This window comes from Schistocerca gregaria, chromosome 9 (genome assembly GCF_023897955.1).
Source record: "Schistocerca gregaria isolate iqSchGreg1 chromosome 9, iqSchGreg1.2, whole genome shotgun sequence".
In the NCBI taxonomy this organism is placed as follows: Eukaryota; Metazoa; Arthropoda; class Insecta; order Orthoptera; family Acrididae; genus Schistocerca; species Schistocerca gregaria.
This window is the reverse complement of record NC_064928.1, coordinates 159,509,126-159,525,665: the sequence shown is the minus strand read 5'-3', so window position 1 is coordinate 159,525,665 and position 16,540 is coordinate 159,509,126. Positions and strand designations below refer to the sequence as shown.

Below are 16,540 nucleotides of genomic sequence, written 5' to 3'. Positions count from 1 at the left end.
TTTAACAGAAAATTGGCAGAAGGCATATCCAGGCAATGTAAGGTTTGTCAGCTAGTTGATGATAAATGAAACACATTTACTAATTTCATATTTGTCTTTTTAATATTATGTCTGTATTTTCACAATCTCCAAAAACAAAAGAGTGTCACAATTTCTATTTGAATCATCATGTGCTAAAGGTACTTAGTTATTCCAACATAGTTTTAAAAGAACTAGTAAAATCATGATTACATTTCAACCATTCTTTCTTTTCTCCAGAAAAAATATGAGTAACGCACAATATTTGCATGAATATCAAGGTTCATTTCACATTGCGAAAAAATAAAAATTGTGCACACAAAAAATATTTAGAGTTTGATAACTGAGGATCTTTTAGCACTTTTGAAATTTCCTCAAGTATTTACTTTTTTCCCTCTCTTAATAAATGCATTCAACAGTGGCATTTATAACAACCAATAATTACAAATGTGTTATGAAGGTACAATGTTACTGTATGTAAAATGCACCAAATTAGTGACAAGAAAGTGGATTTTCTTATAGCCTTTGACACTTTTATGGCAACTTTCAACTGAAGCACAAGTCGTCTTGTAAAACTGCTGCAACGTCTTCAATTCCAGTGTATCTCTAGCATCAATTTCAGTCCCAATAAATTTTTGGCTGTTGCTGGAATTTATTATGAGCTCTGTTAGTTCATGTGCCATATAGAACCTGTAACACTTTCTAATTTGTCTTTTGAGTATGCTGAAATTCTTGTCACAAAGAAGAAAGTAATGTCTCTTGATGGAAGTAGTGTCCAATTTTTTCAAACTCGCTTCAGTCAGTCAATGCCAATAACATATACAACACAGTTCTTGTTCTGTCCTCCACACTTGTCAGGATATAACTGAAATTCAGCAACTGATGGAGGAACACTACGTAGAAACTTCTAAAGAAAAGAGCGTAGGCCTACTTTTTTGTGCCCACATTTTCCAATGCCTATGATATTTATAAATATGTGCATTACTTTTTTAATGTCACAAATATAAAACATACAAGTTGTCAACTGTCACAGATAAAACGTTTCCTGGGCACGAACCTGCAGAATTTGTATATTTTGCATGTAGTCAAAACTAACACATACAATGGGATCAAGTATCCTTTTGGCTTCTTCTGTGAGCTCAGTATAAAGGGCCTTCTCTTGCGAAGCAGTAGATCTCCAGTGACACATTGCTTTGCAGCTGTAATGTGAGAGCTTCTCATTTTCACCTTCAGTTCTTTATGTGTGCAGCAGCAGTCTGAGCAGGCCCAAAATGCAAACTGAAATTTTCCTTGAAAAATGATGCATAAAGTAACCTTAATCTGGTGATGTTTCTCCTTCAACAACTTATACCTCTCTAGAATGTTAAGTCTGCCTTCTAAACATTTTGCACATTGCCAGCATAAATGACTTCCTTTTAGCTGAAAACTTTCAATTTATCGCTGGACCGCTTCTCTTGCTTTTGCTGGAAGAGATTCAGTAACTGACCAAAATCCTTACAGCACACAGCAGGAATTCCATTTCCTATAATATGGAAGGATCTCAGCAAGTGCATTAAAACACATGGCTACCCTGCAGCAACATGCCAATGTCTCAACTCCATTTTGGTATCTCTTGACTGAGGCTCTTTTAGCAAGTGCCAATTCATTTGATGTTTCCCATTTTTGTCTTTTCTTTTCCTTTTTCCCTTTATCATGCATCTACGAGGGGTTGGCTGGCTATCAATGTATTTGCCATGATTACTTTAAGGATTGCCATATCCCCCCCTTCTCCTGCACTTCTTTTTTATAGAACTTGGAATGGAGCCTTCTGTTTGAGACTTTATGATACTTATAATTTGGCAAAATCGATCAATTCATATGAAAGGAACCACTCTGAGATGCCCTTGTAGGGGAGAATAGCCTAGTCTTCACTCTGTCACACCAACGATACGCTTCAAATATAAACCTGTTACAATATTGAAATTAACACCACGTCTACATAAACAAAAAACAAACCAGAAATAACATTTTATATTTTGGAAATAGACATCCCTGAGTTTCAATTCCATAACACTACTGCCAAATATTTCGAGATAAAGGAGAAACAAACATCACTAACCTCGTGTAGGCCTCACGTGTTTTATATTTCCCACACACAGGATTTTTGTGCAAGTACAATTCTGTGATAGGCAGAGAATTGAGGGTCGGCAGCACACCAGCTGTCTGGATCTGAAAACCATTCCAGTTACAATGAACATCAAGTAGGACATACTACTGCACATTAACAACTCTTTTCTCATAGAACTTGGCTGGGATAAGACTATTCACGTACACGTACATGGTAACTACAAAACAATCATCAGATTTAAACATTCCCCAAGTTTAAGGATGCACAATGATGTCTTTTTTTTTTAGACACAGTGAAAGAGCGCATTTCATTTTCGGAACTGCAACTTTACCAACTTCCTGGTGACCAGCTAGGTTGTAGCATTTTTAGCTATTTCTGTGAACTGGATTTCTAAACATGTTGTTCCCTTTTTACATGTATTGCTTCTTGATGACGTTAACACTTCAATTTCAAGTCCTGTAAGTTAAAGATAATAAGAAAAAAACACATTTTTGATGTCTTTCCCAGCGTCACAGTCCGAAGCAACTATCTGTCTAGGTTGTTGATGCTTTTTACAGCCAGCTTCTAGTTAATGAGTGGCCTATCTATGCCACAATGACATTTTGGTGAAGGTATGGAATTAGCATATGCTACTACACAATACACAAGATTCCCTACAAAAAATATATGTTTTTAGACACAAAGGAATTACAAATATTGACAGCAGGTGAGCATTGACTGAAATCAATGGTGACAGTTATAATTTTGTGCCGAAACAGGACTTAAACTCGGGTCTCCTCTTACTAGGCAGACGCTCTGATCACTGAGCCATCCAGACACAGTAAACACTGCAACTGCACGGACACATCCAAAAGAACAGTACTATTTTTATGCAAGGGCCATTATGAACTAAGATACCAGATATGTATACAATTAAGGCAAGACAGCCAACGATCTCTTCAGAGCAGATGCACACAGCTCGACCTCTTACGAGAATCGGAGAAATACTGGGTGTAATGAGGATAATGGGTGAGGCACACTACATTAACTTTGATGGAAGCCATGTAAGGGTAGTGGGTGCAGTTGCAATGACCCCTGTGTCTGGATGGCTTCATGGTCAGAGCATCTGCCTAGTAGGCTGGAGACCCGGGTTGAATCCTGCTCTAGTCCAAATTTTCAGCTTTCCCGATTGATTTCAATCAATGCCCTCTTGCAGCCAATGTCTGTAATTCCTTTGTGTCTTAATTCATAATGGCTTTTGGGTCGAAATAGTGTCTGTCTTCACTTTGGAACTGTCTGTCATTTCTGTAGCAGTAGAGTACTGAACATCGTGCATTACTTGTTTACATATTTTTGTCCTAAATACCACATCTGCCGTTGCAGCACGATGGGTATTTTTATTGCAATACAATGCTTCACTGGATTACAGCTTTCAAAACAGCTTTGAACATCATTAATAAGCTTTGAACATCATTAATAAGAAGGTGATTAGTCCCTATAAAAAATCAAAGGCATTTGAAAAAAATCACCACTGTGAGCAGATTAATGATAGCAATTAATCTGCCTCAAAATGAACAATGATAAAAATTGTCTGGTCCCCTGACAGGTCAGAAAATAAAATATACTGAAAGCTAAAGGGGAGTGAAGAAAGGAATAGTTACTGAGAAGGAATGCCGAGTCCAAAGAAATTAACACAAATTAAGGCCAGAGAGAAGGACATGTTGTGACGCCAGTTTCCACCTGCCGAGTTCACAGAAACTGGTGTCAGATGGCGTGTGTGGTGCAACAATTTGTTAGTAGGTTTAATGAGAAGAGTTTAGCTTACCCTTGGTGAGGATAAGGTCAATATCAAGAAAAATGGCACGCTATTCAGAAAAGGATCATGTGAAACTTAATTGGGTGAGTGTATTTAGAGATTCCAAAAGTGTTAACAGATTAGCTTCATCATGAGTCCATATGGTACAGATCAATTCACCTTTACCAAACCATACGCTGAAGGCGTATGGATCCCAGAAAAGCCACCTCTAAGAAACCTCCTTCCCCCTCCTCCTCATGAGAAGGGGAGGAACTTACTACTTAAACCTAACTAACCTAAGGACAGCACACACATCCATGCCCGAGGCAGGATTCGAATCTGCAACCGTAGCAATCGCACGGTTCCAGACTGAAGTGCCTAGAACCGCTTGGCCACGATGGCCAGCACAGGCCATGTATATGGGAGATGATGATATAGAGGGAGGTGGCATCAATGGTGACCAGCAAGTTTGTGTGGTGGGCATGGATCGGGCACGATTTTGATGATTTAGAAAATGGCTCGTGTCTTTTATAAGAGGAAGGCTTTTGTGTTAGGTCTACAACTTTTCTTCCGCCGCTATGCAATAGACAGCAGTAGCGGCAAGTGGGGTTTGAGTGTTTGGGCGTAGGTGTAATACAAGAAGCTTAGGCATCTGTAAATATAATGCCATAAAAATATTACTTAATTTGTGAGTGCATCATAAGGTTATTCTCGATTAATTACGTCAACTTACGTACCCATTTCTCACCATTTGTAAGAAGTTTTAATTTTCAGCTTTAATATGAAGAAATCTGTGACTGTGGCTCTTAAAATTCTGGGTAAAACCAATGGTGAGGGAACTATTACTGGAAAAATGTGCAGAGATTGTTTTCAATGCATTAAGAACGGTGATTTTGATGTCGAAGACCTGCATGGTGGTGGAAGGCTGAATGTTTTCGTAGCTACTGTAACAGACAAAGACAGTCACAGAACATCATTATCAAAAGCAACTGATGCCCAGCACTGAAACACAAATGAATACAATACAGTCATAGACAGATAAAGGTAATTTTGCAGCAGGTCAGTACTCGACCCCATGTCACAAAATCCGTCAAAATATACATGGAAACATTGAAATGAGAAGACCTATCCCTTCCACTGTATTCTCCATATGTTGCTCTCTCTGACTACCAACTTTTTTGATCAGTGGCATACAGTAACTGACCAGCACTTCCAAGCATACGAACTAGTGCAAAATTTAATCAATTCATGGATCCCCACAAGAGACGCCCAGTTTTTCCACCACAGGATTCATACACTATCCGAAAGATGGGAGAATGTAGAGGCCAGCGATGGGCAATACAAGAAAGCCCCAAACTTCCAGGAAAAAAAAAAGTGGAAGCAAAGTTGTAGACCTAGTACTATTAGCTGCAAGTGTTGATCAACTAATGCAACTATATGTTCACTTGGTGCTTAGGAGCCACCAACTATGGGTCAGCCAGAGTGATTGGGTTTGTGCATCCTAGGAAGAAGGTGATGTGGGTGGGGTGCAAACTTCTGTAGATTGAGGTGTTGGCCCTTGTAAAGGGCCTGTGGTTCCAACGAGGGCTGTAGGTCAGTTTGTATTACAGGGATGGAATCTTGATGGCAGATGCTGTATGTAGAGGTGTCAGACAGCTTCACTTGCATACTCCTGTCACTCAGGTATGGCAGTGGTAGATCCTTGTCCACTGAGAGGATAATAATGGAGTCTTGAGTTTCTTTGGAATGAAGAGCTTGTAGTTCTGCAGAGTACAGGTTATGGTCATTATTTAGAGACCTGAGGAAGGGTTGTGAAGCAATGCTGGATGTGAGGGATTCTTGGAAGGACTGTAAGTGGTGATTCCAAAATAATGGTGATGAATCAAGTTGGGATTGTGGCGGGAATCAATGTCAGGTTTGCTGTTGAAAAGTTTTCAAGATTGGGTTCCAAAGTGATATTTCCAGTTGACATAATGTGTGAAGGAAAGTAGGGCTTCACCAAAGGAGGTAGGTTAAAGGTAAGTCAATGGCTGAAAGTGAGGCCCTTGGATAATACAGATAATTTAGGTGGAGGAGAGTGCCTTCGATGAGAGGCTAGGAACACTGAAGTGTTGTGGCTGCTTCTTGTTGATCATGAGTTACCACTACTCTGGGAGGCAGTGGTAAGGGCTGGGGATGTTAAGAAGGTTGGCCAAGCTCTATTTGTAGGACAGGAATGGTGGTTGATGGTGTCACTGTTTAGGGAGCTGCAGAGGGACAGGAAGGAAAACACCACTGTTGAAGAATTTTAGGAGAAGGTGGAATAGATTTTTGATGTGAAGTCTGGCATGTTGCAGTCTGATGTTGTCTTCGCACATACTACCATCCGAGGAAACCTGAGAGGAGGATAACTGCAGATTTTTGGAGGAAGAGAGAAGTCGGGTGGCATGGGAATTGATAGATGAGGCATATAGGTCACATATTAGCTGATAAGTGCAAGAGAGTGCTTTATTTGAAATTGTAAAAGGGGACTGTGTAAATTAGGATTACAGCCAGTTCAATATTAGGAGTGGGGGTAACTCCCAGAAAGAAGCATGTTTCAAGAAACAGAATGTGGGACCTTAATTTAGATGTAGAAAAAACATGTTTTCAAGAGCACCGGATGTAATACGTGGTGGGATTCATCATGGCAAGCGAGCAGGGTCTGGAGTATTAGAGATGGTGTAAATGGCGAAAAGAAAGCAGAGGGGAGGAAATGAGAAAGAAAAGAGAGGAAAAAGGACAGAAAAATTTACAAAAATTCACATAGAAATCATGAGAACAGACAAGGATTGACAAATGGGTGGTAATTTTTCATGAGAAAAGTGGAAAGTATGACAAATTACAACAATAAATTGTGATTGTCCTCAGTTCTTGCCTCCCACCTGGCCTTAATTTATTTAAATTTCTTTAGATTCCAAATTCCTTCTCAGTAACAATTTATTTCTCCCCTCCCGTTTAGTTTATTTTCTGACCTGTATTTTTTCCCCATCCCCTACCCTCACATGTTTACTGTAAGTAGCTTTCCACTCTTATTAACTCTCACACAATGTTTGGTCAGTAATCTCTTTCTTGCTTATTACTAATCTTCCACCTTTAAGCTCTTAGTTTTTCAAATCACATTTAGTGCAGTCTGCAACAATAAGTTTTTCCTTCTCATTCGGTCTGGCAAGTCTCCACTGAGCTGGGGTTCTGGGTGACTTTTTCGTAATTCTCCCTATTTCCTAAACCTTGCCATTCCTTTTTTCTTCAACCCTCTTCTTTCCCCTTCAAACCTTCTGCCAGAAGGAGCCACTGGCTCCAAAATCTTGAACACTTCCTTACCTTTTGTGTGTGTTTGCTCCTGCCGCCACGTGGTGAGCCAATTTTTTCCATCTATCCAGTTATGTTATAATATAAAAATTAAGTTATTCAATTTGTTTTCTATAAAGCCTGTATGTGCATTCCAATTCAAATGCTTCTGCAGTCTTAGGCCTGAAAGCTACGAATACACACACTCTCTCTCTCTCTCTCTCTCTCTCTCTCTCTCTCTCTCTCTCTCTGTGTGTGTGTGTGTGTGTGTGTGTGTGTGTGTGTGTGTGTGTGTGTCCAGGATGTTCCAGTGTCATGATAAACGAATAAAAATCAGTGTGCACTTACCCCATTGTCCATCAGATCTAATACTTTTAGTGACCTCCATCTGGTTTTATCTGCAAAGACTGGGGTGAGGTGGCTCAGTGTTGACAGCTCATTTCCTGCTAGACAGAGGCTGATGAGGTTCGGAGCAATTACCTGTGCATTTTTGAGCAACTGCTGCTGTAAATGAGAGCTTTTTGATGGGTCGTACATCACTTGCTGATACTCTAAAAAAAGTAAAGAAACAACAATTAATGCAAAAAGGTACATAAAGACTGTTCATCCATAAAATATGTGGACCTGACCTCAATTATTGTACATTAAATGAACATTATTGTACAATACATGAAGTAACTGCTGACAATTTTTTTCTTAATTATCTCTTAAACGGTCAATAATATCAGATGAGCTCAACCGTCAGTGGCAGCTGATAAATTTAATGTAAAGGTTCTGATGTTGAGTTATCAGAACATGTAAGAGTAATATCTTTCATCTATCAGCGAACTGTTACAGCACAGACCACAACCAGTGCCCACAGTCGTACCTAGGGCACAGCTACCGCGAGTCGACAATGCGTCGGGACAACAACTCGGCAGAGGCCGGTCACTTCTGCACCGTCACTTCGCGAGGCTACGGCCGGGTCTGGGAAACTGACCCCTTTAAAGGAATCTTCTGACGTAGCCAGAAGGTTCACTGATGTGGAGGAATGTGACAGTGTTATGCCTACTGCCTCTTTCAGTACCAGATAGCTCGCAGCTCCCAGAGCCATCCAGTCATCCTTCAGATAGCTGGAAAATGTCGCGACACCCAATCCATGTCAGATTTGACCACAGAGTTAATGCAGCCATCAATGGGCTATTAACCTCTGAACACTGCCCACTCTGAACACACGGCAGCTCCGCACTCTGCCTCTTCCAGGGACTCCGCCACCGGAATCCTGCAGTTGCCTCCCCATGTGAGGCGCAAACAGTGGACCTCGCAGTTCCATGCTGCCAGGTTCTGCCTGCCGTCACTCTTCAGCCGACAGTCCGGAGTTCGACTGAGCGCTCCATCCCCCGTCACGTCATAGCGAGCCACCGACTACCTGTCGCCAGCAACGGAGCCCTGTCCAGTGCTTCGGCTGACACGTCAGCATCGGCCGTGCTGACATTCGCTGAGAAGGCACACCACTTTACAGCTGCACTTATACATCCCTAGGCCATCTGCTATCTCTATCACACTGACAAGGGAACATTACTGGGTGAAGCCAGGTCTTCTTGGGACGAGAGCACACACATCGTTAGAGACTAATGGATCATCATCATTTAAGACTGATTATGCCTTTCAGCGTTCAGTCTGGAGTATAGCCCCCTTATAAAATTCCTCCATGATCCCCTATTCAGTGCTAACATTGGTGCTTCTTCTGATGTTAAACCTATTACTTCAAAATCATTCTTAACTGAATCCAGGTTCCTTCTCCTTGGTCTACACCGACTCCTCCTACCCTTTACTGCTGAACCCATGAGGCCCTTGGGTAACCTTGCTTCTCCCATGCATGTAACATAACCCCACCATCTAAGCCTGTTCGCCCTGACTGCTACATCTATAGAGTTCATTCCCAGTTTTTCTTTGATTTCCTCATTGTGGACACCCTCCTGCCATTGTTCCTATCTACTAGTACCAGCAATCATCCTAGCTACTTTCATATCCGTACCCTCACCCTCGTTGATAAGGTAACCTGAATCCACCCAGCTTTCGCTCCCATACAACAAAGTTGGTCGAAAGATTCAATGGTGCACAGATAACTTAGTCTTGGTACTGACTTCCTTCTTGCAGAAGAGACTAGATCGTAGCTGAGCGCTCACTGCATTAGCTTTGCTACACCTCACTTCCAGTTCTTTCACTATGTTGCCATCCTGTGAGAATATGCATCCTAAGTACTTGAAACCATCCACCTGTTCTAACTTTGTTCGTCCTATTTGGCACTCAATCTGTTTATATTTATTTCCAACTGACATTACTTTCGTTTTGGAGATGCTAATCTTCATACCATAGTCCTTACATTTCTGATCTAGCTCTGAAATATTACTTTGCAAACTTTCAATCGAATCTGCCATCACAACTAAGTCATCCGCATATGCAAGACTGCTTATTTTGTGTTCACATATCTTAATCTTACCCCGCCAGTCTATTAAGAGACTAATGGAATAATGAGAAATTGTGATGTTCGTCAACTGTTTTGCTGAAGTCTCCTACAACATCCTCTAGTCTCCCTCACCATCATCTGAAGCCAGGATGCCCTGGTGAGTGTCTGACGCCTCCTCACAAACACATACCTGCTTCCTATCATCCAGTAGCAATTTTTGGCACTCCTGGGTCGCACAGAACTTAACGATTCAGTTAACACAGAGGAGGAACTAGAGTGTGACCATATGGCTGTTGTAGCATCAGTGTCTAAAAGGAATGGTAAAGATAACAGAAAAATTTATCTACTTAGGAATAGTTGGAGAACAAATGCAGGCCTATAAAGCATGCATGGCTAGGGAAGAGACAGATGCTGTTGACAGGAAAATTAAAGAGGCCTTTGGGGAAAAGGGACACAGTTGCAAGAATATTAAGAACTCAGATGGGAAGCTAGAAAAAGGCAAATAAGAGTATGCCAAAAGATAAAAGGAATACTTCCACGAGCTGCAGCGGAATGATGGTTAGCTCAGCTGTTGCAGAGTACCAGTTCAAATCAAACAACCATAAAATATTTGTTAATTAGTATTTAGCATTTCTAGAAGTTTCTCAAAATTCCTTATTCTTTTAATGTGTGTATATTTTGAAATAGTCTATGTTTGTTCAAGTAGCTGTACACTCCATCTAGGACTCAGTTCTGTCCTGTCTGCACACTGATGTCCATAATAAACATGCTTTCAATGCTAAGTGTTGTACTCCACTGACTGCCCTGCTTTCAAATTTCAACTTTACTCTGATTATTACGTGGTATTGTTTGGTACACCGACACCGAGTATCCCGAAACATTTACATCACTGTGGCTCAAATTAGGCAACACAAACACTACCACCTACACAGTTAGGAACTGTTACCAAGGTCTGTATATTCAGGAGACCAACAGATTCTGAAACAACAGCAAGTCAGCTGCACATCAAGCATCCGTCACTGTTGTCCAGGGATGTCAGTCAGGACCTGACGAACAGCTGAAAGGATTGGGCCAGCTGCAAAATACAACAGATGGGATGACACACTGTGTTTGGCAAATGTGTTCTTTACTCTGATGGCACAGCCAGGCAGTGGTTCAAAAAAATTAAGAGAAGCTCGATAGCTGGCACAAATACCAGCCCAAAGTGAAGTAAACATTAGGTGATAATCAGGAGTAAATCTGCCTGGCAGAAGAACAACTGAAGAACAGGGCCCAATATCGCAGGGAAATGAGATAATATTACGTACAGAATGTATAAGACAGAAGCCAGCAATATCACACTCAATGAAAGGAGCTCTTATGGTACAGGATGTTATGACGACAGAGCGAGGGGAAGAGGGTGGGCGGGGGGGACAAAGAGTGTCCCCACATGTGGAATAGTTTACAATGCCTTGAAGTCCACTTCTCCTCCCATGCACTATAGGGACGAGGCCCAACAGTTCCCAGTATTTCTGAACCCATTTCTCTATCAGCGAGGACAGTGGGCAGATCTCCAGCCAAACCGAACGCTGCCCTGATGTCAGCACATAGGACACATGTAGCCAAAATGCACAGAACCAAAAGTGGTACACTACAAACTTTACAGAATTGTGGATCCTCCGACAGGAGTCTCGCGTGTAACTCTTCCTTCCACAGTCAACTTGAGTGACTGCAGTTTGTTTTCCATCACTTCCAATCATTGAGTTCCCTACTGAAGCACAACTTGTGTGTCACATAATGAGGTGACAGCAACCATCCTGACACGCTTCTTTGGCTGCTTTTTCAGTTATGCTGTTTTCCCATATCCCCATGTGTCTGGGTACCCAACAAAAGTCACTTAGTTGCCACAGTGCCGGAGTCGCTTTAACGAGTCAGGGACAAGTTGAATCAACTGGTCGAACGGATACATTTGGTCTCTAGAAGAGCGTAGCGTTCCAAAGGATTGGAAAAGGGCACAGGTCATCAATGATTTCAAGAAGGGATGTCGAACAGATGTGCAGAACTATAGATCTATATCTCTAACGTCGATCAGTTGTAGAATTTGGGAACACGTATTATGTTCGAGTATAATGACTTTTCTGGAGTCTAGAAATCTACTCTGTAGGAATCAGCATGTGTTTCGAAAAAGACGGTCATGTGAAACCCAGCTCGCGCTATTCGCCCACGAGACTCAGAGGGCCATAGACACGGATTCACAGGTAGATGCCGTGTTTCTTGACTTCCGCAAGGTGTTCGATACAGTTCCCCACAGTCGTTTAATGAACAAAGTAAGAGCATTGTAAGTAAGAGCAGACCAATTGTGTGATTGGATTGAAGAGTTCGTAGATAACTGAACGCAGCATGTCATTATCAATGGATAGAAGTCATCGGAAGTAAGAGTGATTTCACGTGTGCCACAGGCGAGTGTCGTAGGACCATTGCTATTCACAATATACATAAATGACCTTGTGGATGACATCGGAAGGTCACTGAGGCTTTTTGCAGATGATGCTGTGGTGTATCGAGAGGTTGTAACAATGGAAAATTGTACTGAAATGTAGGAAGATCTTCAACAAATTGACACATGGCGCAGGGAATGGCAATTGAATCTCAATGTAGACAAGTGTAATGTGCTACGAATACATAGAAAGATAGATCCCTTATCATTTAGCTACAATATAGCAGATCAGCAACTGGAAGCAGTTAATTCCATAAATTATCTGGGAGTACACATTAGGAGTGATTTAAAATGGAGTGATCATACCAAGTTGATCATTGGTAAAGCAGATGCCAGACTGAGATTCATTGGAAGAATCCTAAGGAAATGCAATCCGAAAACAAAGGAAGTAGGTTACAGTATGCTTGTTCGTCCACTGCTTGAATACTGCTCAGCAGTGTGGGATCCGTACCAGATAGGGTTCATAGAAGAGATAGAGAAGATCCAACGGAGAGCAGCGCACTTCGTTACAGGATCATTTAGTAATCGCGAAAGTGTTATGTAGATGATAGACTCCAGTGGAAGACTCTGCCGGAGAGACGCTCAGTAGCTCGGTATGGGCTTTTGTTGAAGTTTCGAGAACATACCTTCACCGAAGCGTCAAGCAGTATATTGCTCCCTCCTACGTATATCTCGCAAAGAGACCATGAGGATAAAATCAGAGATATTATAGCCCACACAGAAGCATACTGACAATCATTCTTTCCACGAACAATACGAGACTGGAATAGAAGGGAGAACCGATAGAGGTACTCAAGGAACCCTCTGCCACACACCGTCAGATGGCTTGCGGAGTATGGATATAGATGTAGATGTAGACATGCGCCACACTCTAAGCGAGTAAGAAAAGATGAGAAACCTTGTAATGTGACGCCTGTGAATCCGCTCCAGTGCTCTCATAATGCATACAACTTTGCATCTTAATTTGTGAACTGTTCCAGAAGGCACACTTTGAAAACCCTTTCAGGGAAAATAGCTGAACAAGTGAAGGTATTCTTTTGCTGGGACTTAACCGTATATACAATGATGAAATTGTGGAACATACTTAAAATAGAAGATAACAAAGTTGTAAAAACATAATCTGAAGAACAAGATTCTTCTACTGCGTCAAGCTTAAAATCACTTTGGGCTTCTAAAGATGTCAAAGTGGCAGTTTGTTCCATCCCTGGCTGTACATTCAGAGGTCTGATATACCCAGATACTCGTACTGACAGTAGGACATAGCCAGAATGGCTGCGTCACGTGGGGCTGATTTCTCAACAGCTGCTCAAAGCTGGGGCAGACTGCTGCACTAAATGCCAACAAGTGCGCCAATGATGAGATTTTCAGGACCTCCCGGACCAGAAGGAGGTGCTGCCAGGTCCAGAGGGGTGGTTCGGTGGGCTCTAAAGACAGATCCTGAACTAGGCTGGTCCGACAGCCTCCAGATTATATTCAAATATACTCACGGTGAATGGAGTCTAACACCTTGGCGTAAAAAGTAAGGGTTGATCCGTAAATCGTGCTACCGTAATCTGTATTCTGTGACAAATGCCATATAAAACTGCAGGAGGTGGGTGGGATCTGTCCATTCCCCATTCATTTCCGTTGAGGCATCTTCAAATATTCAACATTTCTAAGTCCTTTGTTTTCAACTCTTTAATGTGTGGGAGTCACATTAGTTTCGAGTCAAATAATAGGCCCAAAGAGCACACAGTGTGCTTAAAATATAAAATGTTGGCTCCCATTGTGAATTCTGGTCGATTACAACTTTGACAGGTGCAGTTAAAATTGACACACACAGTCTTCTCTGGTGATAACCTAAAACCAGTTTCATTTGCCAAAGCTTCCAGCCCCCTGAAGGTCAGCTGTAGTTGCTTCATTGTCACTGTAAGATAGGAGGAAGATCACAAAACAACAAAGTCATCCACAAACAAAGAGCATTTTAGACGGCTCCTTTCCGAGGAGGAGAAAGCTGAGTACAATGCAATGGAGGACCCTGTTCTCCTGAACACAGTAATCAGAGAAGGCCCTGCCAATATGAAATCAGAAGCACTGCTCCTCAAAGAATTAATGGATCTGAAGTAAAAGACATTCACATAGTCCTCATTCGTTAAGGTGGCACACCAGCCACTTGTCTTTGGTGTAAGAGAGGATCCTGTATTGCCATATTCAGCAGAATTAAGTTGTCTAGGACAGAATGCTGGTAGCACCTGAAACGCACAGGGAGTGGTACACATGACATCGGGATTTGAGGAGCCAGACAAGGCGGCAGTTAATATTGCCTCTTTCCAAATAATGATCAATCAAACTATATCTGATTAAAACAAGATAGGAGCTTGCTTTTGACTTCAAGGCACAGATGACAAAGCATGGAATAAAGAATGATCAGGTCCTGGAGCAGTGTCTCTGGTCACGGAGAGGGCTGACTTCCATTAGAATGGAAGATTCTAGGATTCTAGAGCATCGCATTACATGATAAGAACCAGAGACTCATCATCTCCACAGTTCTAAGGAACACCTGGAACACAGGAATTTATCTGAATGTCACAGTATACAGGGTGGTCCGTTGAACGTGACTGGGTCAAATATCTCATGAAATAAGCGTCAAACAAAAAAACTACAAAGAACGAAACTTGTTTAGCTTGAAGGGGGAAACCAGATGGCGCTATGGTTGGCCCGCTAGATGGCGCTGCCATAGGTCAAACGGATATCAACTGCATTTTTTAAAATAGGAACCCCCATTTTTTATTACATATTCATGTAGTACATATAGAAATATAAATGTTTTAGTTGGACCAGTTTTTTCACTTTGTGACAGATGGCACTGTAATAGTAACAAACGTATAAGAATGTGGTATCACGTAACATTCCGTCAGTGCAGACAGTATTTGCTTAGTGATACATTACCCGTGTCAAAATAGACTGTTTACCAACTGCAGAAAAGGTCGATATCATGTTGATGTATGGCTATTGTGATCAAAATGATCAATGGGTGTGTGCTATGTATGCTGCTCGGTATTCTGGACGACACCATCCAAGTGTCCGGACCATTCGCCAGATAGTTACGTTATTTAAGGAAACAAGAAGTGTTCAGCCACATGTGAAATGTCAACCATGATCTGCAACAAATGATGATGACCAAGTAGGTGTTTTAGCTGCAGTCGCGGACAATCCGCACATCAGTAGCAGAAAAATTGTGCGAGCATTGGGAATCTCAAAAATGTCAGTGTTGATAATGCTACATCAACATCAATTGCACCGGTACCATATTTCTATGCACCAGGAATTGCATGGTGACGACTTTGAACGTCATGTACAGTTCTGTCACTGGGCACAAGAGAAATTACGGGACAATGACAGATTTTTTGCACACGTTCTATTTAGCGACGAAGCGTCATTCACCAACAGCAGTAACGTAAACTGGTATAATATGTATTATTGGGCAGAGGAAAATCCACGATAGCTGCGACAAGTAGAACATCAGTGACCTTGGTGGGTTAATGTATGGTGCAGCATTATGGGAGGAAGGATAATTGGCCCCCATTTTATCGATGGCAATCTAAATGGTGCAATGTATGCTGATTTTTTTACATAATGTTCTACCGATGTTACTACAAGGAGTTTCACTGCATGACAGAATGGCAATGTACTTCCAACATGATGGATGTCCGGCACACAGCGTGCATGCGGTTGAAGCGGTATTGAATAGCATATTTCATGACAGGTGGATTGGTCGTCTAAGCACCATACCATGGCCTGCATGTTCACCGGATCTGACGTCCCCGGATTTATTTCTGTGGGGAAAGTTGAAGGGTATTTTCTATCGTGATCCACCGACAATGCCTGACAAAATGTATCAATGCATTGTCAATGCATGTGCAAACATTACGAAAGGTTAACTACTCGCTGTTGAGAGGAATGTTGTTACACGTATTGCCAAATGCATTGTGGTTGACGGATATCATTTTGAGCATTTATTGCATTAATATGTTATTTACAGGTAATCACGCTGCAACAGCATGTGTTCTCAGAAATAATAAGTTCACAAAGGTACATGTATCACATTGGAACAACCAACATAAAATGTTCAAATGTAACTATGTTCTGCATTTTAATTTATAAAACCTACCTGTTACCAACTGCTCATCTAAAACTGTGAGCCATATGTTTGTGACTATTACAGCACCATCTGTCACAAAGCGAAAAAAATGGTCCAACTAAAACATTCATATTTCTTTACGTATTACACGAATATGTAATAAAAAATATGGAGGTTCCTATTTAAAAAAAAAACACAGTTGATATCCTTTTGACCCATGGCAGCGACATCAACCATAGCGCCATCTGATTACCCCCTTCAAGCAAGACAAGTTTCGTTCTTTGTAG

The 16,540-nt window shown here is 41.5% G+C and overlaps 1 protein-coding gene across 1 annotated transcript in view; it reads right to left on the bottom strand.

Moving 5' to 3' along the window:
- Positions 1-16,540, bottom strand: part of LOC126292175 (nuclear RNA export factor 1-like) — a 125,695-nt gene that overhangs the window by 71,874 nt on the left and 37,281 nt on the right. Inside the window, exons 6-7 of the mRNA XM_049986015.1 lie at positions 7,557-7,759; positions 2,117-2,226 (exon numbers count right to left, since the gene is read on the bottom strand). Coding sequence (XP_049841972.1) covers positions 2,117-2,226; positions 7,557-7,759 — 313 coding nt within the window. The remainder of the gene's footprint in view (positions 1-2,116; positions 2,227-7,556; positions 7,760-16,540) is intronic.